This window comes from Psammomys obesus, unplaced genomic scaffold, assembly GCF_907164565.1.
Source record: "Psammomys obesus unplaced genomic scaffold, mPsaObe1.curated_primary_1811, whole genome shotgun sequence".
Lineage (NCBI taxonomy): Eukaryota > Metazoa > Chordata > Mammalia > Rodentia > Muridae > Psammomys > Psammomys obesus.
In genome coordinates, this window is record NW_026590699.1 from 6,852,508 (window position 1) to 6,874,290 (window position 21,783).

A 21,783-nucleotide genomic window follows, 5' to 3' on the forward strand; every position below is an offset into this window, starting at 1 on the left:
TGTGAGGGAAAGAAGGCCCCTAACAGGTACAAGCTGTCGCAGGGCAGCCCAGGAAGGTACTCTCATACACTGCTACTGACAGGTTAGTGACTAGGTCACCAGAGAAGGTATGAAGGTGTATCAATTCCCACCTAGCCTTGCTGTGGCCTGGGAGGAACATACCCTGCAACAAAATTGTCACAACTAAAGGCACTAGCACACAGGGAAAAAAAACAAAAAGGCCTTCCTGTGGATCACTGTTTATTGATATGACAGTAAAAACTGAAAAGCATGTCCACATCCAATAGGATTTACTGGCCTCCCGGTGGCAGTCACTAAATCAAGAGACAAACACTGAGCATGAAGAGATGGTCACAGTGCCACCACACTGTGTCAAGCTGAGGGATGTTACAGAACATGCATGCTACTGTGTCACGGGTCTCTAAAGACATCTGCATGTGTGCAATGACTAAAGCCACTAACACTGACATCTCTAGATGGCAGTATCAGGCCATTTTTTCTACATTTCTCAATTTCCTGAGCTTTATGTAACAAACGAGCGCTAGGCATAAACACCATGTTTAAAGCACAGAAAGTACTGGTGGTTGTAACAGTTGCTGCTCATATTCCCTTAGCACTTTAGGCCTGCCTGGCACTCTCCCTGCTGTTTGTTGCTAACCCCTGTGTTTCTTACAGTACATACAAAAGGCAAGCATCCAACTGACAAAGTGAGGGAGAGCTGTAAGCACACATTTGCAAAGAAGCTGACGTCAGAGCACAGCAGGAAGTGAGAGCACCACCTGAAACCTTTTTACAAACCTTTTTACAGCCATTTCTCTGAAAGCCTGAGAAAGACAACAGCTATTTTCATAAAATTCACCACTGACAGCAAGGAAATGTAAAGTGACCCACAGTGAACTATGACCTCACAACTCTCAGCGCGTCTACACAGAAGCTAACTGCTGTTTGTGTGAGGTAAAAGAACCCTTCAACACCGGAGTTGGAATGGAAGCTAGTATATACATTACAGAACCTGATATAATGGTTCTACAGAAAACTAAAAATCACCCTGTGATCCAGCAATCCCACTACCAGGTGTATATCCAAATAAACTGAGAAAATGTTGGAGAAAAACTCGTGTTCCCCATATACTGCAAGAGGGCTCAAATAGCCTCATAAAGGAATCAACATGAGGTGGACGCATGGAAAAAGAAAACAAGATACATATAAGCATCAAGACATTGTCAGTACAGACAGAAGAAATGAAATCATGAGCCTGGAGAACCAGCAGGCAGAGAAAGCCAGGCACCAAAAGACCAATAATGCATGGCCTCACTCACATACAAAGCCTACAACTGTTGACTAGAAGTACAAGTGGCAGTCACCGGCGCTCGAAGGACAATGCGGTGAGGGTGCTGGCCAGAGGGGACACGGGCTAGGCCAGCCAGAGTGGGGGCAATGCAGTGCGGCAGCTACGGCTGACAGCATACATGCTGAGGTGCTATTTTGAAAAAAGACTTTAAAATGTTCTCCTCACAAGTCTATGGTGGTGACAGATGGAGATTAGCTTGATTTAATCATCCCATGATGCAGTCACATACCAAAAAAACCAAGAATACTGCAGAAATACACATATTAAGAAACTAGGCTGTGAAGCAAACTTTATGTGAACAGTTAGTCTAGACCTTAATCTCTACTGAACTGAAAGACCATAAGTACTAGCCAAAAATGTCCGAGAATGAGAAAGAGAAAATACATTTGTTTTGAATCACTGAGACCTTTGGATGATGGCCTCTTCACAGAAGTTAATGTTTTTAACTAAAGCCAGAAGATAATGCTGGTATCATGTGGTATATGAGACAAATGGGAAGAGGGATGGTGCTGGGTCACCACCCCTTCCAGGTCCCACACCAGGGCCAGAACTGGCTGATGAAGAGCTGTGGTTTGCGTCATTTGATGGACTCCCTGGTTGTCATCCAGGCAACCATGAGAAATTGCATCCGAATCTTATTTCCTTTCCAGAGCAGAGACACTGTATTAGAAGCACTATCGGTTCTACAGCAGGAGAGCCTCAGACACACTGCTCTGTCAGTTCCTCTTGATTATAACCCAGTTGTCTCTTGCCTTGGAAAGGACAGTGCCATCTGCGCAGAGGACTGTGCCAGGAAAGCTCACAAGCCATCGCGGCTCCCACTTCATAATTTTAACTTAGACTTTAGAAAATGACCGTAAGTACACCTGTTTATAATAGTGCTAAATTCCACGTTTTCAAAATTCATAGTAAAAGAAATGTACATTATAACACTACTAAATATGTAAACTATAACTGAACACTTAGGACCCCAGCTCTTTCTCTGAAGAACTCACTCAAGAGTTCACAGCTGCATTTGATAGCCTTGCTGCTAACATCCCTGAAGCTGCGTGTTGAGACGTAGGCTAAGCATCATAGTATACCAAGGGAAGTGGGTTACAGTCTTGACTTTAGGGTTTTTTTTCGCTAATTATTATTTTGTATTTATGGGTATTTTGCCTGCATGTATGTCTGTGCACCACGTAGAGGAGGCCAGAGGAGTCATCAGATCTGAAACTGAAGTTACAGATGGTTGTGAGCTACCATGAAGGTGCTGGTATTTGAACCCAGGTTCTCTGGAAGAGCACCTGGTACTCCTAATCGCTGAACTATCTCTCCGACACCAATTTTAGATACTGAATAAAAAGCTAGTACAAGCATCATAGGAGTGACCGAAAAAGCCACTTTTTCAAGGATGGCTGCCTCTGCTGTGGAGAGCTGCAGTTCACGTGTTTCCATTCGTTCAGATGATCAGTGCAGTAACATTACTGGGTAAGAAAATCTTGCCAGCTAATATAGTATGACCATCAGTAAACATATCTAACACTTTTGGGACCAAAATTTGAGGGCAGAACAACAACAAATTCTGTATCTTTGCAGCTACTCCACCTGAGGAATTGCAGGACTGTGACTTTATCACTTGTCTCTCATTCACTAAGGTACTTCTGATTTGCAAAACTCAAGCACATCATCATTATCATTACAATTTGGGTTTGTTTGTTTGTTTGTTTGTTTTAAATACAAATGAAAAGAAACTGGCATTGCTGTGCGCACTCTTCTGCACAAATCAAACAATAAAAGTGCATGTGTGTATGAGTATATGCGTGTACGCGTGTTAATGTGTGCAAGTCCACAGACACACCTACACATACGGGCGTGCATGTATAGGCCAGAAGTGAACACTGATTGTTTTCTGTCAGCCACTTTCCACCTTATTTTTTGAGACAAGGTCTCAAACCCTGGAGCTTGACAAACTGGCTAGGCTATCTAGCCAACAAGCCCCAGGGAAATCTACTGTCTCTGCACCATACCACTAAGATTCTAAGTACACTACCACACTGGGCTTTTTTTCATAAACCATCTTCCCACACCTACCCCAAAAATTTTAAGGCAAGTGGTTGGTGGAAAAATAAGTTGTAAAAAAAATAGAGAGACCAGGAAGGTGGCTCAGCAGGTAAAGGCCTCTGCCAGGAAAGCTGAAAAGTTCCGTCCCTGGAACTCACATGGCGGAGGAGAGAACCAACTCTCTCTGACCTCCAAACAAGCACTGTGGCGGCACACAGGAAAACAAACACACACACACACACACACACACACACACACAAATACATGTAATAGAAGCTTTGAAAAAACTGCTATGGGAACAGTGATACTAAGTTTCTTTTCCTTAAAGAAATCATTTGGCGTGAGCTAGGAAGTCTTTCTTACTAACACAACTCAGTCTGAAACAACCCCTTGGGGAAAGCCCCTTGGTAGTAAGTACTAAGAACAAAAGCTAACTTGGAATTTAGGCTGTTTTGTTTCCCACTTGCTTCCCATTTTAAAATGCTTTCTATCTCCCATCTTTGAGAAGTTGGTAGAAACTAAATGTGTTAAGTCCTAGAATTGCTCAAAGGTTCAAGGCCCTTCCCGCAGGCCTCTACATACTTCTGTCTGTGGAGACTAGGACTTTCCCTGTATATTCCCTGTATATCTTGTATATTCTCACACAACACAGACTGCTGGATGAGTTAAAGCCATTTCTTTTTCCAGGGACTTCCTAAAACACGATGGCTGAACAAACTGGGTTTTGCCATGTATTTTATTTTTATTATGTCCTGGAGTAATTGTGAGTTTTAAATATGACACACTGACCTTGAAAAAATGATATATTTTCTTCTGGTATGTTTTTAAGTAACTGAAGAAATATTTACCCTTTAAAATCAGCACAAAATAAAACACAATTGGTCTTTTTTTCCCTTCAAAGGGAAACCTGTTTGCTATCATAAGCCCAGTAACCAGTCCTTGGCAAGGACCTGCTTTGTGTCCAGAGAGGCTCCAGGTGGCTGGGACAGGTCCGTGTGGTGCCCTGAGAGCAACTCTGGGCAAACTTGGAGCCAGAAAAGTCATTACTGTATGAGATAGCAACAGCAAACAACCTTTGGAAAGATGAAAACAAGGGTATAACGTTCCATTTCCTTTAAATCAGTTTCTTACAAGTTATACTGAAAAAATACTATACTATAAACAAAACTCAGGAGGATGAGGAGGATAAAATCCTATGACAAATGTCAAGACAAAGTAAAAACTGCTCTTCAGTCCAACAAGGAAGTTTAGACATTAAAACGGCAAGGCTGATGCCAACCAAGGGAAGCCTATACCCTACCTGTTGGGGCTTTCTGAAATCGCCCCAACCACCATCCAATTATCTCCAGCAATTTCCTCGAAGACATACATCAAAGATTAACGAAAACGGTAACTCTTTAATCACTATAAGCCACTGTGTGTGTATCCAATTTCAATTAAATACTTTCCAGACATTCTGCAATTCCTCCTAAGAAACGCAAGAGACTATCCTATCTGGAAAGGAAAGCTATACTGGGTCACCACAGGACCCGAGTGCATGCGATATTACAGAACCTTCACACGGTCAGATTGCAAACATCAAAAAGGAGGTCTTGGAGGACGCGCAAGCCCATACACCTGAGCGTCCCCTAAAAGCAAAGCCAGTTTTCTAGATCTACGGCACTGGCCCAGGAATAAGAAAAACAAGAAAAGCGCGCCATCCCTGGAGAGTGGACCCTGAAGGACGACTACAAAGGGTATTCTGCAAGAAACATCAAGCGCCATGGCAAAGACAACCGCGAGTTGTCCTCAGAAACAGATTTTACAATCCCCGGTTTCAGGATCCTGAGTCTTCTAACGTAAGCTCTGTGGGTGGAGGCTCCAGCCACACCGCCGAATTTCGGGCCTGCAGAGGCAGCAGATGAGGATGTGAGACAACAAGGGGTTCGGCCCTCGACGGTTCAGTCTAGACCTTGCCTGAACACCTGCTGAGGGCCGAGTCCGACCTGCGTACGATGCTGGGGAATTCCGAAGGGCATCTTTCAGGACCGGACAGATGTCCCCGAGATTACCAATGTGCCACCTGCACAGGAGCCGGAGAATCCAGGGTTCTCGTGGAAACCGGCACACGGTGTGGGGTCCACAGGCCGGCCGCGAGGAGACAGCGAGAGGCTTCGTCCCCGGACAAGGAGCCCCGCTCCACAGGGAACACGGAGGAGGCGGCGGCAGTGAGGAACGATCGCCCCAGACAGCGACAGCTACCGGGGCCCCGACCCGACCCCGGCCACCCCCGCCCCTCGCCCTGCCTCCCCCACCCCGACCCGCCCTCCTCCACCCCCGCCCAGCCCGGCCCTGCGCTCACCCACCTCCAGGCGCAGGGACGCCCCGCAGGCGCGCAGGAACTCGCGGATGTTGCTCAGGCACTCGCTCTCGTTCCGCGGCTCCGGGTAGACCTGCAACACACAGCGGCGCTGAGCGGGCCGGACGCCTCATCCGCTCCCCTTCCTCTGCCTGCACCAATCTCCGCCCCTGCCCGCACACGGAAGCGCGCCCAGAACCGGAAGTGACGTCGTCAAACCGCGCCCCCCCCCCCGTGGCCTCTTTCCGCAGTTCCTGCGTCTTCAGCCACGGCTACCTCTTCCCAGTCCCGCTCCAGCCCCTTGCGCGCCCTCCTTCCCGGTCCGGCTCCCCTCACCACGCGCTCCATCTCCTCCAGGCCCTGCCCTGGCCTCACGCGCGCCCTCCTCCTCCATGGCCCGGCTCCCTCCACTCAGCGCGCCACCTCCTGGCCCTGCTCCGGCCCTGCCTCCTGAAGACCCGCTCCCGGCACATGCCGCCTCCTCAAGGCCCTCCGGCTCCGGGCGCGTCCTCCAAGACCTCCGCTGCGGGCCCCAGGCAGGTCCCTCCAGGCCCTACTCTGGCCTCCCATCCCAAGCGCGCCTCCTGCTGACCTACAATCTAGTGACTCATCCTCAGTGCACAGAACTCTGTCTCTAAGACATTCAAGAGAACTTCCCGTCTTACCACCGAGGCCCTTGAAAGTCTAAAGCTATAGCTTAAAACAATGAGCAACAGAAATCGTGCAGATGAAAGTGCCATGACTTCTTTTCCCAAACACAGGCCATGTGCTTTATGAATGATTAACCAGAGTAGCCGGCTACTGTGGGTAAGGCATCAGTAGGCTGGTGGTGCTAACCTGCGCCATGAGCAGCGAGGGAAGGTGCTGACCTACCACCCAGTGCTGCCCAAGGTAGAATCCGTGAGGCATCCTGCTATACTTGCCACATGTGTTACATTATGCACCTAACCCTGCAAGACACTAAGAAACAGCAGAATCCGTGATTGGAAGACCACAATCCATCAGAAAAGCTTTACTTAAGTTTTTTTAACCTAAGAATTTATAAAGAACAAATTTTCTGAAGTGGAGTAGAAGAATTAAATGCTGGCGTTTACATCATCATCCAGAATCTTAGCACTGAAAAAAATGCAAGGTGTGTTTTGTTTTGTTTTAATGAGGAAAAAAATCAAAGCATCCATCCACTGCGCTTAGGAATCCAGTGGTCTCTTTGCAAAGCGCTTGGGTCGCTAAACATTGCGAGTGTTCAGAAATGCTGAGAGAAACGAGCCCCCTCCCTCAGCTGAAATGTTCTTGGGGGAGGGGGAAGCCCTCCACATTGCCCTTGTTTTCTTTTGCAAGAGACCCATCCATAATATCACAGATTTATAAACTTTTGCACTTATCCCAGGATAAACAGTACATTCTCATTGACATGGTGCTTTCCCTGTGCATTCCCTGCTGCAAATGAGCAAATGCCGGCCGGACCGCTTTAATCCTCAGACTAAAGCAGATGCCACTTCTCCTATTTAGTACCATGTTTGTCTGCCATCTTCTTTCAGTTGGTAATTTCACTGTTTTGTTTTTGTTTTGCTCCTCCAAACACGCTGAAGTGCAGTTAGGAGTTCATAAAAGCAAGGAGGTAGTGATGTGTCTTAAAAAAAAACAAACCCTATATGTTAGATAAGGTTCATTTGGGCAATGCTATTAGCTGTGAGTTAACAATATAAAACATCCACAAGAAAAAAAAGATTTGTCTGTGGACCAGGCTGATCCAGAAAGTGCTGAGATAACAATGAATGCCTGAGGAAGCTGTAGAGAAGATGGGAAAGCAGCAAAATGTGGATTTGTGAAATGATGACCAACAAAAAAGGATTAGACAACGTTGTGAGGCTGAAAGGTACTAAAACTTACAGTTATGTTACCCAGGGCCAGAAACACAGTTTTCTCAGCTAATTCTGTCTGGTAAGTGTGTTTCAAAATTGATACATCATGAAAACTTCAACTTCGGGTTGAGAGTGGATCTACAGAGAAGGAGTTTAGAAACCCTTTCTGTTCTCTCCTGGGGCTACGATGAAGGTGCTGATGAGACTGGCTTGTCTTACATTAATGTTGAAAAACAAACCTGTGTGACGAAAACAGCTTCAGACTCCTGGGTGTTCAGAGACCATGCAACCTTGCTATTGTGTGTTGATACCAAAGACACATTTTAAATATAAGCTCTCCCTAATGGGGTACAAGAACCGTACCCCTCGAACACTTGGGAAGAAAAACCTCAACTACATTCCAGGTCACAGGAGATGACCAAAAATAACCATGGATGGCATCCGAAATATTCTGGGATTGGTTCCACACCTGCTTCATCCCGATCAATGAACACTATTTCCAGAGTGAAACCTTACTAATTTAGATAATGTCCCTGCTCACTTCTGTAATGAACTCAAAAATGTTCACTCCAGAGCACAAATTTTCTCCATGCCCCAAATACTTCATCTCTCTCATTCAGCCTCTCAGTCAGGGCATAGTACAAGCTTTTCAGGTATACTACCTGAGCAAGCTATTGAGTAAAGCTTTTAGCATTCAGAAGCCAGTGAGGAATCTACCATGTGAGACTACTGGAGAGCCATCACCCTATCAGTTATGTTGGCACAGCCTGACCAGCATCAAGCTGGCTATTAGTAGCTATCAGGAAAATCTTAGGCCAAGTCACCTTAACGATTTTGAAGGTATGGCAGGAAATATAAGTAATAAAATCAAAGCACAATGAATGCTGCACAGCAAATGAGTGGTAAATGTTTGGCAACAGTAAGGAAAGGGAGTAGAGGAAATGTGGACAGGAAAGGCAGTAGAACTCACCAACCAAGTTCTAGAAGAGATGATCAGACATGGCATCCGAGGAAGTACTGTCACCAGGACAACACAAATTGTCCTTCTCACAGTGGCCAAAAAAACCAGAATGGAATTCTGCCTTGGGAAAAATATTCTATGACATGGAGACTGTGAGCCCATCCTCGAATGCAGCCTCACCTCCACTGCATTAACTCAAAGACCTGAGGTGACAAGCCAAATAGACATGCCTCAAGCAATGTTTCACACCGTAAGCCAGTTTGATTGGGACTTTAAAAATGCCTAACTCCTAAGGAAGACCTGTCCTTGTCCTTCCCCTTCTGCTGAACAAATTTCAGGCCCCCACTATGGACTTAGCAACAAGCCAAGGTCAAAGGTCAAAGCACATTTCTTCTTGCAGCTAGCTCCCTCTACTGTGCAATGTGAACATTTTTTTCTGAAGCCAGGCACATGATCTTTTCTCACGGCTGTGTTTGAATTCCTGCCATGCAGTGCCCAGGATGCATGCATGGTGCTATGCTGTCTGGTTATGAGCATTCTGTGTATGTGTGTACATGTGACAAATAGTACAGCCATGGTATGACATGGTATGACATATTACACAGTGCTGTACTCGATATGATGTTTTCTTGTGAGTAAATGCACAGCACTGATAGCACATATACTCAAAAAGTAAGGCCATGTACTCAGTTTGACAGAATAGTGTGACCATATGTACACATACATCCACAAGTACATAGAAATTAAAAATAAAAGATCTGAGCCAGATGTGGTGTCACACGCCTGTAATCCCAGCATTCAGGGAAGAGGAGGCAGACGGATTTCTGTGAGTTCACAGCCATCTTGGTCTACAAAACGAGTCCAGGACAGCAAAGGGCTACACAGAGAAACCCTGTCTTGATAAACCAAAAATAGACAGAGAGAGAGAGAGAGAGAGAGAGAGAGAAATAAATGGTCTGTATTATGACAAGTCTCCTGGGTCCCCAGTTCTGCATGTCCCACAAGAACAATGTTGCTATAATGAACAATTCGTTATTTGAGATAACTTCATAAAATGTACCACAAACAATGAGAACCATTTCTTCTCTACATTTGTTTATGAAGCCATAAGGTTAGTTGTTATTCTTTTCTTGTATGATGAGTATATAAAATGACAGAAACATACTTTTATTTTGATAATTGTTAACTCAAAAAGGAAAACTGGGGATCTCCATCTTAATTAGCAATGTGGGGACTTTTGAATCACGCTGACTTGGGGGGCCTCCCACCCTGTGTGGGGGAGTCAAGGGACAAGCTCTGGTAGTCAGGTGTCTGCTTTCACCATGTGGGGTCCAGGAGTCAATCTCAGATCATCACACTTGGTGGCACACAGCTTTACCCGCAGAGCTCTCGCACCGGCCCATTTTCTTTCTCGTCCGCTTTGCTAGAATGAAATGTTGTCCAACCCTTTTCCTGCCTACCCTCTCCATGCCTGTGCTCAGTGGCCCTCCGTAAAGATGGCCATATGGGAATGGAAACTTTGTAATGGAACTTGTTCTTTAATACCTCGTGAATAACAGAGCCAGACTCCAAATGTGGAGACTTTACACATTCAGAGACTTCAATGTTAAAAGCTTCGTTAGAGCCTCATAGTCTATGAAAGCGAGGAATTAGCAAGAGTCACAGAATCCCTGTCATTGGGGATTACGGAAGTCTTACCACTCTGGGTGTTTCATTTTGGTCATTTTTGTTTTCTTTTTTATGCTTGCATGTTTCTGATTGTCCTTTAAGTGACAAGAAAATAATTTTACCCTTTAGTAGTATGTATGAGGAAGACAGAAAACGGGTGAAGGTCTGCCTTTTTGTGTGAAGTGGGAGAGGAATGTTACAGAGAGGAGTAGGAACAGCCGAACAAGCTATGTGTCCTCATGGTCACAGGCTCATTTCTGTGGACACTAAAGTTGAGGCTCTTTCTGTGGGTTGTCTTAAAACTTCCTTGCCCACATAACTCTTTAAAAGTCTGGTTCATGAACACGGGTGCATGTAGCTAGAACATCAGTAATAGAGCTGTTTGGAAAACTGAAAGAGTCAACATTCGAAGACAGTTGCTCTAACTGTAGCAAACATGTCACCAACAGGAGTCACTTGTCCTCTTTAGGTCTATGTTGTCATCTCCAGTTTAAGGCCAGTAGCCTGAGTTGTTGAAGCAAGCAGATAATAGATTAGTCCAGCAATGTTTACACACTTAAATGAGCCTCAGCCTCACATCAGATCACATCATTCTGAACAGGATGTGCAGGTCTACCTGCTGGAGGTCAAGCAGGTACATGGCTCGAGCTGATGAGTGTGAGTCCAGGCAACACAGCAAGACACCATGTCAGGACGTGGGGAAAGCAGCTGTGACATATCAGAAGTCCACAGTGTTTTCTAAAATGTACACAGTCAATGGTAATAGAGATTATGATGAAAAAGAAAACCTCCATGATCATCACAAGACAAAACAAGATGGGAAAGTCCTTCATGCTTCTCTAAAGACAGTTTGTACATGATCAATGAACAAATGAAAAAGTGACATCACCAGCTATCAGGAAAATACACATTAACCCCCCCCCCAACACCGCACACCCAGCGAAGGGAGCATAAGGAGAATGTGACAATGTCAAAGCTGGCAAGGCTGAAAAGCAACTGAGTCTCACGCCTGACTTGGGGGAGTGAAACTGGAGAACAGGCAACTTCTTCCAAAGGTAACTGTTCCTCCCCTAGAACCCAGCAGTTGTTTACCCAGGAGAAAGCACATTCACCAAAAGCCCCAGGTAAGAATGTTCACAGCTGCTTGCTTTCTAACTGGCAACACCACCAGGCAAAGTGTTCTGTGTGCACTCCAGAATGACATCAACAACCCAACCGCCTGCTCTCCCCAGGCCACATCCAGGGATGCTGAGCCACACTCTCTACAGTAGTGACTTGCAAGCTTTTCATCAGGAGCTAGTCAGGACCAGAAATCATTCAGAATCGGTTTCCACATAAGTAGCTTTTACGCTCGATATTCGGCCAAAGTGTGTCTGATGTGAAAACTGGCCACTGAGTAATGCTGAAATCAGAGTTCAGAACCTTCGCAGCTGTCCATCCGGCTTCTCCTCCACTCTTCACCAGCTGTTCTTGGCTGGGGGCAGCGAGCCCCTCCGCCAGAATCTCCACACAGTGCCAGTGAGGGTGGCTGTCTCCGATATACAGTTGAGCAGTGTTTAAGGAGCTTGTGGACAAGCTGTGTGACGAGGCAAGACAGGCAGAGCACCTGCTGCCTGAGCACCCACAATCAAAGGAGAAAGTTGTTCCTGCCGTCACAGCAACAACCCATTGCCCAGCATCCCTGATCTCAGAGTTCTCACTGCACAAAGCCACCATGTGTGCCTGAAACCAGCAAGGCCTATACACAAGAATTACCAGAGGCCTAAGGTTCCTGGGACCTGGACCTGGTGAGTGGGTGAAATAGGGAATTAAGCCATTGGGGAAGGAACATCCAGTTTACTCCCTCAGAGAGTCACTCAAGCTCTCAGCTCTAGAACAAAGTCCTGCTCTGTCAACAATAGCCTTACCACCCAAGATTGGGGAAGATCACTGGTGCTCTGAGCCCTGGGCCTCGCTGTGTCATCCACCATATGGTAGGACCCACTCAAGCACACCTCAGCTCCCTGTTAGCCATCCAGCCCTGATGCCAAGATGAGCACCTACTGACTTGACTGTGTGGGCTCAAGTAACGCAGGAGCCTCCTGCAGAATGGCTGGAGAGAACAGCAGAGGGAGCTCTTATTTTACTCAAAGAGGTGACAACTATGCCACAAGCTTCCTCAGCTGGCTCTGTGTTTGCAGAGAGATGGTCTCTTGGGTGCCTCCTCGCTAGCCCTGAGAGGGTTCAGCCAGTAGGAAGTCCTAGCAGGAAATGGGAAGCCGCTTCCTCCCAGACACTGGTGGCCCTGGCTACATGGTGTGCTGGTGTTCGCTCACAGAGCTGTGAGCGTGTCTTCCCAGCTCTGCAATTAGTGACAGCACACGGGTACCCAGGAGTCAACAATACCACAACTCAGGGACCTTATTTTTTTTCTTAATTTTTATTTTTTTCTTATTAGTTACATTTTATTAACTCTGTATCCCAGCTGTATCCTGCTCCCTCATTCCCTCCCGATCCCACCCTCCCTCCCTCATCTCCACCCCAGGGACCTCATCTAAGAGAGCCAACTGTTAAACATTCACACCACAGGCTGGAGTTTCTGAAGCCTAGTTTCCATGGGAAGTCCTGTCGATTGTTACACTTACTCCAGGAATACACAGACACACACACACTATCCCCTACAGGCCTAGGGGGAATAATGGTCTCCCAGGCACAGGATCATCTCTCACTTCACAAGTGGGCTCTTTCAGCCTCATGTGTTTAATATAATCTGTTTTCTACAGAGACTGTAACCTGGCAAGCTTCCTGATGGTAGCCAGAAAGAGATAACCAGAAAACAAAATCAGTAAAAACCATGATGTTTCCACAAGATGGACCACCACACAGCACCTAAGAGATAGCCTTGTGATCGTGCAAGACCGTAACGGCAGCCCTCTGCAGGTAGAGGCAGAAGGATACTGAGTTTAAGGTCAGACGGGGGTACACAGCCAGGCCCTGCCCCCCAAGCCCTAGCTTTCTTTGTATAACCTACCAGACACATGAGGTACAATGTGCACAATACTTTTATGCTGAAATAGTGCCCAGGAGAGGATGCAGCACCCGCAAGCTGTGCCAACAGCAGACGCACCCCAAGGATTATCAGGGCAGCAGCTTCGAACTGTGCGCTTTCTGTACCTCACTGTTAAATTAACTAGGGAAAACCAATGACAATCCCCAGCCTGCCACCCCTCTCCTCAGGTCAGCTTGCTTCCCCATCATAAACTGTCCCCTGCTGCACAGCAACCTCACTCGGGTCCCTGTGGAGCCAACCTCTGTCACTCCAGACTGAGAATGAAACCCTACGTTGGAGTCTGTCACACTAAGTGCACCTCTAGAGTCCATCACCCTAGAGTCTGTCACACTAAGTAAGTCTGTCTCCCACATTCCAGTGAGTTTATCTCACACTTTTCACTGTGCCAGCACAGCAGCTAGAAAATAACGAAGTATCTGAAGCTTTGGAAAGACGTGCTCTCGTGGAAGTTGTAGAGCAAGGAGTACCAGCCAAAGAAGAGAGACTGCCTCCTGCCGAACCAGACAAAAAAGAAGCTGTGGATGCTGGGTCAGAGGACTGGGAAGCTATGGCCAGCGACAAGGAGAACACTATACAAAGGGTTAAAAGATAAAAAAAAAAAAAAAAAGGCCCATTTCAAGAAAAAAGATTAAGCTTGAGCAAACTGAGCTGCCAGAGGTGTAGCCCCGGTTAAGAGATCACCACCATTAACATTCCCAGGAGCCACAAAAACCCTTAGATATCGAAATGTTCAGTGCTTCAATTGCAGTAAATTCAGTCACTTGAAAAGAAATTGTGACCAAGCCACTACTCAGAGCTCAAAATAGCCAGTGTGGTGGCTCTGAGAAATACAGCACAGTTCCATCAGAGAAGCAAATGAGCCATTTCTGGTAGCACTGGGTTCTCGGCAACAATGTTTAAGTTTCCTGGAGTTTGCTGTGATAGAAGGGGTCATTTGACTAGTGAAGGCATGTCCAAGAGAGACATACCAAGTAATTTCTTGCCATTAGGAAACAGCGTTGGAGTTGTAGTTTCAGGCTCAACAGCAAAAAGTATGAGCCATTCGAGACAAGAGCAGCTAAGAGTCATCAGGTTATCCAAAAAGTGTTTGATTCATTGATAATCTCCTATTAAAAAAGCAACAGCAAGTCTCATTCATATTAAAAGAAAAGCCATTTTTTAAACAGAAAATGGAAAACATTATGCAAGTTTTGGTTTATGATATATGTAAACATGGTTTTGTTTCAATCCCAGGTGTGAGCTATGGGACTAACTCAGATTGTCCACAGCAGCAGACTATTTGCCTCAAAAAGGCTCTGAGAGGTGCTGCAGATAGTTTAAATCTGAGGACCCTGAGGGAATGAAGGCCTGAGCCCAGAGAGAGAAGGGAGCTCCAAGAAAGAACAAGGCTGCTGCTCCCCCCCTGCTGCTCCTGGTTGCTGCTGATGCAGTGTGAAGAGAAGTTAGGTTGGACCCAATGACCCTAAACAGCAGGAAGAAGCTAAGAGAACTATGGTCCCTCTTCCCACTAACCTCCTTTCTCTCCTATCCAGTATTGGCTGTTGGAATGAATTGGGGTAAAGAAGGGAGGTACAGGCATTGAGAAGCTAAATAAGATAGTTTAGAGGTACGCCTAGAGCCCAATGTTCCATCTGGGCGGGGTTTCCCTCCTCCCAAGCACTCTCTGCTCACGCTCTGACATGGCATGGAGTGCGAAAGTGTGAGCGGGGCTCCCACACAGTCTACAGACAACCCTCCCAAACTCACTGGATAGCAAGTGAAAGAGTGAGCAAAAATCTCCAAGATTTGCTTGCTAACTACCAAATAAAGTCCTTCTCAAAGACACATGGCTTAGTAAGAAAATTTACTGATGGGTATACACACACACACACACACACACACACACACACACACACATATATGCTTTTTGTTCCCAATAAATCCCAAATCCTAGCTCCCAGACAAATGCAATAGCCACAGGAGGAAGACTGGATAAAACTGGTCAGACAAATGAGTAATAGCAGACAGAAACATACGGCCTCCGGTCCCACCATAATTCAGAAATGCCAGAGACTTGACACTCTGGGGAATGACTCAGGCTCTGCTGCTTATATTAACCCACATCCCCGGGGACCTGGTTCCACCAACTCTACAAGCACGTCCAGCCCAGCAGAGAGGTGGCAGCCATCCCAAAAGCATGCCAAAAGTGGTAAGAAAATATTTAGAGATAAATCGTGTGACCCAGAACAGTATTCTCCCAGAAATGTTACATAAACAGGCGTGGAGTGCAGCGTGTCAAGTGAAAGCAACTGGGAAAGAGCAGGTCAGCCATCCTACTTTAATATCCAACAGCGCGGCCAGAATAAGCCACTCCACTCCTCCCCGGAAGACACTCCTCCACCTTCGAGCATCTTTAAACAGAAAAGACAAGAAGAGTCACGGGTCAAACTGCGTCTGTGGCCAGAGACTCCCCTGGAGTTTTAGCTGCTCACGTTGTGCGGTGGCATTCTATCACCCATCCTCGAGGGTCTGGCGCATAGGTGTTGGGCTGGCGTCTTGGGAATGGAGGCCGCTGACGGCTCCCTCTTTGTAAAAGGACGCGTTTCTTCTTCTTTGTGCGTCTGAGTGTGTACTGCGCGGGTTTATGTGCACCCGGTGTGTATAGGTGCCTCCAGAGGACAGAGGGTGTCACAGCCCTGGGACTGGAGTTACGGATGGTTGTGAGATAACTTGTGGATGCCAGAAACCAAATCCAGGACCTCCGCAAGCGCAGTACGTGCTCTTAACCTCCCAGCCATCCCTCCAGCCCCGGCTGCCCTCTGCTGCCTCTCCGCTATTTTTGGATCCATAGGTTCTGTTTCCTCTCTTGCTCTTTGTATCTTAAACTGGCACTGATAACATTTCTAACTCTCTGTTTGATTGATAGTAAGAACAAACTTCTTTGCTTTCGTTGTCATCATTATTACGATTATTTGTGTGAGAGAGAGAAGAGTGAGAGAGAGAGAGATGGAGTTTGCATGCATTTTTGAAATTCTTCAAGAAGCTTCATTTATATCAAATAGACATCAGATAGCCAGGTCCCCGGAGGCTGCCATTGTGCCTTTGCTCACAGGGACCTTTAAGGGCAGTACACAGGGAGGGCAGGTATGAAGTGGACAAGAGACAGGTCAGGGAGACGGCTGACCATGAGCAGGGAGCAGCTGAGGGTGTGTGGGACAGAGGGCAGGCTCTACAAACAGCAGATGGACCCTGTCCTCACAGAAGGCCAGAACGTGAACGGTAGGAAGTGGCGCTGGCCCAGCATGCTTGCAAACTAACCCTCCTGCAGAACAGGACTGCAGGCAGCTGGGACACTACTAATATCAGGGGTGACAGAAGAATAATAAGGCCACTGGCTTCTGAAACCCACTGTCATCACAGTGTGGCTGAAGTGGAAAGGACACAGCCGGGAGAGAATACGGCACGCAGTGCAGCATCCTAGAGAAATGCTTTGTTTTAGTTTGTTTAGGAACACACTTAGAAAATTTGACCTTCAGTGGTTAAAAGTAAGGTTGCAAGTGCACACACAGGATATTTCTTCCATCCGTGTTTTCATGACTGGGACATCCCACTGCTTATAACCTGACTGTCACCCTCACTCCTCTGCCCAAAACTGTTTAACAACTCTCCCATGGCACTTAAAGAAAAAGCCAAAATCCTTTGGGAAAATGAAAGATAAGCCACACGCTGGGGAAAGATATCTGCAAAACACGAATCCAATCAAAGACCTCTATTCTGGGGCTGGAGAGATGGCTCAGCAGTTAAGAGCACTGGCTGTTCTTGCAGAGGACCCAGGTTCAAGTCCCACACCCACATGTTGGCTCCCAAGTCTTAACTACAGTTCCAGAGACTCTAGTGCCCTCTTCTGGCTTCTACAAAAGCACCGCATGCACCAAAGGCAAACCGGTCACACACCTAAAATAAATAAACCTAAAAACAAAAAGATGAGTAAGATCTGAATAGACAGCTCCTTGGTGCCAAGTGTTGTCAGCTCTCCATGACTGTGACAAACACCTGAGACACAGAACATTTCACAAAGAAGAAAGGCTGCCTGCATTCACAGTTCAGTGTGTACTTCCTTGGTCCCATTGTTTTTGGTCTTTTGTGAACACAGCACATGACAACGGGGCTGCACCGCAGAGGAAGTTGTTCGTTCACGGCAGCCACAAGCGGAGAAAGAGAAAAGGACCAAAGGCTTGCCCCCCACTCAGGAGCACACCTGAATGGTCAGGCCCCACCACTTCAAGGTCCCACCCACCGTCTTCCCAGGCAGCGCAACTTGGCAAGCAGGCTTTAACACGCAGGCTCTGGGAGACACTGGCCCAAGCACAGTATAGACATGTGAGAAACAGGCAGCTCCGAACCACGTCTTCAGGGAGATGCAGACTCAAACAAGGAAGTCTCCCTGCACACCCAGAGTGGTGAGACCCAGGGCAGACACAACCAAGGGCTGGCAAGGTCTCAGCTGTGGGATGCAGCTGTACTGCTGGCACACCGCCAGACGGCACAACCGCTTTAGAAGGCTACTTGGCTGATACTTACACACTAAACAGTCTTATCGTAAGATCCCGAATGTTCACGTGCTGGTATTTGTGTCTGTCCACACAGAAGCCTACAGATGATGCCTGCCTTGACTATGGTCAGCTGGCAACACTGGAAGCACCCAGGGTGTGCTTCAGCAGGCAAGTCCTACAACAGTGGGGATTCCCACAAAACATCACCCAGCAACCAATCCAAAAGAAGCCGCACCATCAAGCCATGAAACAAGGCAAGAAGCCATGCTGGTTAGGATTTTTTTTTTTTGTCTCTTGACAAAAGCTAGGGTCAATGGGTAAGAGGGAAGCTCAGTTGAGAAAACGGCCTCCATCAGATGGGCCTGTAGGCGAGTCTCTGTGGGACTCTCTTGGTTAAGGAGTGACTGCGAGGGCCCAGCCCACGGTGAGTGGGGCTGCACCCGGGCAGGCAGTGCTGGGAGCTCTAAGAGAGCACACTGAGCAGGTCAGGAAAAGCCAGCCAGGCAGTGCTGCTCTTCTGTCGCCTGGGATTCAGTCTCCGCCCCGACTTCCCCCAGCAATGGAGTAAGCCAAGAGTTCAAAAATGACCCTTTCCTCACCAAGCTGTGTGTCACAGCAATGGAACCAAAGGTGGGCCTCTGAGGCCACACTGGAAGGTGACACTTGGGAAAATCACTGTACACCCATCTAGGCCATCCAGAACACAGATGTTGATGATGTTTTTTTGAAGATCAGTAGCTGCCCGTGGCTGTATGAGGACAGTGAAACTGTGGCCTGTGACACTGGAGTGGACATTCACCATTATACACTTGTCAAGACACAGGCAAGGAGAGCCTAGGAAACTGTGGGCCTGGGCCACTAATTGCTATGATCTGAATGTCGCTGCAGCTCATGCGGACATCTGCCCTCCTGAAGGACTAATGGCCACAACGAAGTGAGTGTCTAATGACATGATAAAGGGAACGCTGGCCTGTTTCTCTCTGCCCCTCAAGTGCTTGTCTGCCCTTCTGTCATGCTATAATGTGACACAAAAGCTCTTACCAAGGGTGGCTCTGGGATCCTGAACTTTGCAGCCTGTACCCCGGGGTCAGCAAGCTTTGATTACTGACCTTTGTTGCAGCAGAGAAAGACTGAGACAAAAATCACATATCAGTATTTGCTGTACCAGGCGCACCAGGCATACAGAGATGCTGGGATGAGGAGGCCGTGGGGGCAAAGACAGACAACACAGGAACTCTGTACCTTCCACTCAATGTTTCTGGAAACCTCAACAGCTCTGAAAAGTCTGACCACAGCTGGCCCCTCCGGCTCCCACCTTGACAACATCAGCCAACTGCTCCCTCACTTACCACTCACAGTGGCCCTGCTCTTCCTGGGCCTGGCCAGGCCCCACCTACCTTAAGGCCTTTATGCTTGCTCTCCTCTCTGCCAGATCACTTTCCTCCAGGGTGTTCAGACAGGTTACTGTTCAAGTGACACATCTCAGGAACGGTTGCCTTGACTTCCTGATGCAAACTGCCCTGTTGCCCAAGCTCGCCCTCTTCTCTCTCCTTCCCTTCTCCCTTTCCCCTTCCTCTCCCCTGTTCATCATGGCAAACATGCCATGCACTGCACTTACAAAGGCTCTTGCTTTCAGATGACAAATGTCCCCAATTAACCTTATACAGCCAATCTAAATTTTTCTGGCTCCTCTCAAGAACTCTCAAACAGACTCCTGTCAGCCCACAGGCTATTTCCTGTAGTAGGCTTATTCCTGAGGGCGAAATCTTTTCCCCATTCTCTGGTCTTGGGACCTATCATTCCAGCTACCAGGACCATGGCCTAAAAGTTTCAAATGTATATCCAAGATAAAAATGTCTCCCTAGCGGCTGGGGAGATGGCTCAGAGGAGATCTGGTACCCTCTTCTGACATGCAGGCAGAACAGTGTATACCTAATAGATAGATAGATGTCTCCCTAAATCCCAAACTTTACCTCTGTCTCTATCTGTTCCAGCAGATTTCAGGTCAACTACAGACTGCTCCAACAACTCCAAAGCCAGACCAAAGCCAGACCAGCTGTTCGCCCGGAATCTACATCCTGGCCCCAGCCCCACACACCTGCTTTCCCTGGCCTCAAATGGTCCTGCAGAACCGGACATTCATTCACTGAATAATACAGCGTGCTCTTCCCAACCTCTACCAGCAACCCAGCTTCCTCGGCTCCCTAACTATGACACCCCAATGTCAGCAGGAAGCAGCCAGAGAGAATGACACACATTTAGGCAATACCTAAAGACCCAATAATAAAACAAAAGGGTGAATGAAGGGCTCTAGCAAGCCCGAACATGGCATACATTGCTCTGGCAGGATTTGCCTTTCCTCCATTCCTTGTGCCTTGCTAAATTCCTAAAGCTAGCCACCAAGGTCTAGTCCCTTATTTGGTCCCTGACGATGACTACCAAAGTCCAGCTATCAAACTGTTGAACTCTAGCCATCAAAGGCCCCCTTTGGCTCACCTGATTAACACACCCAATTAAAATTAAACATCTCATCCTAACACAGGGTTCCCCCTTTCCCTTTATAAACTGCCATTTGCCATAGCCATCTTCTCTCTATCCAGAGGCAGTCCTTTGCCCCTTGGGGAAAATATCCCTTCCTCCTTTCCCTTGTTCCTTTTCTCTTCTCCCTCTCTCGCCTGTCTTTGTCTCTTATTCCCTGCCCTTTGTCCCTCTGTGCTGAGGAACTTGGTCTTGGGATGTCTCGTGCAGATTTGGTCCTTTCAGTGTCTTTCTCCACTCTACAGCATAAGCTCCATCAGCAAAGAGACATGGTCTTGGGGACTATTTTAGCTATTGTTCTACGGCTGTGAAGAGAAACCATGACTAAGGCAATTTATAAAAGAAGGTATTTAGTTGGGGGCTTGCATACAGTTTCAAAGGATTCAAGTCCATGACCATCATGCTGAGAACATGGTGCTGGAGCAGTGGCTGAACACTTTGTCAAAGTCCACCCCCAGTGACGTCACTTCCTCTAACAAGGACACACCTCCTAATTCTCCCTAGACACTCCACCAACTGGGAACCAAATATCCAAATGTATAAGACTATGGAGGCCATTCCCATTCAAACCACCACAGGGACAAATACAACTGAATATACTATGTATAGAACTTACTACATTTTTCAGGGAATTAGTTAAGTAAGGACCCATGCATAAAAGTTTCTAAGTCCTACAGCCCACTTGACTATAGCCACCAAATGTGATGCTGCTGGAACATCTGGAACCAAAAAGTCAACAGTCCTGGCCCATAGCCTGAGAAACACCTCCTTAGCTGACTCTGTCATTGTCACCCACACCAGGCAGCTATGAAGGGATAAAGGATGCTCATCACAGGGCCACTGGGATAAATGGCCCATTATTCATCAAAAACTGCAGCTGAGGACAGACCATTCTGATGTAAGAATTAAAGCATCCTTAAACTGTCTCCTTGGAAGCACAACCTTTAAGGGCAAATGACACAGGAATGAGCCATTCCTTGGTTTTATCTAAAGGTCTTCAGATAAACTTCTTCCTGCTGTGACACACGTGTTTTCTGCTTGAGGCTGCGGCCCTCAGGCAGAGCACGCTCAGGCACGCTGTTGTGTGGCTGTTTCCTCTGAGGTTGAAACACTCCACCCAGGGAAATTCCTTAAGCAGTACGGTAAAGAACTCAAAATAGCTTCAGGAAGTCCCTGAAACTGACCAGATTCACCAGGCCCTGCACTGCCAGAGTAATAAAAGCTGAGAGTTCCCCCTCAAACATTACAAGTTAAGCTGCAAAGGAGGCTCTGAGCCCACCGTAGCTGCTTGGAAGAAACAAACTACTGCCCAGAAGAGGTTTAGAGCAACTGAGCCATCTAGAAAGGACACTCTGCAGCCTGTTGAGCTCCTGCAGGATGTGCACTGTGCTCCGGGTTCCCAGCTTTGTGAGCTGTCCTCCATGCTGAGGTGGGCTTTGGT

At 47.2% G+C, this 21,783-nt stretch overlaps 1 protein-coding gene across 4 annotated transcripts in view; it reads right to left on the reverse strand.

Moving 5' to 3' along the window:
• Positions 1-21,783, reverse strand: part of Arhgef7 (Rho guanine nucleotide exchange factor 7) — a 107,316-nt gene that overhangs the window by 70,116 nt on the left and 15,417 nt on the right. For 3 of the 4 annotated variants that reach the window (XM_055608388.1, XM_055608387.1, XM_055608386.1), the window contains exon 2: positions 5,740-5,826. In XM_055608388.1, the coding sequence (XP_055464363.1) occupies positions 5,740-5,826 (87 nt within the window). Of the gene's footprint in view, positions 1-5,735; positions 5,827-21,783 lie in introns of those variants that run through there. The other variant, XM_055608390.1, reaches the window with a different exon arrangement.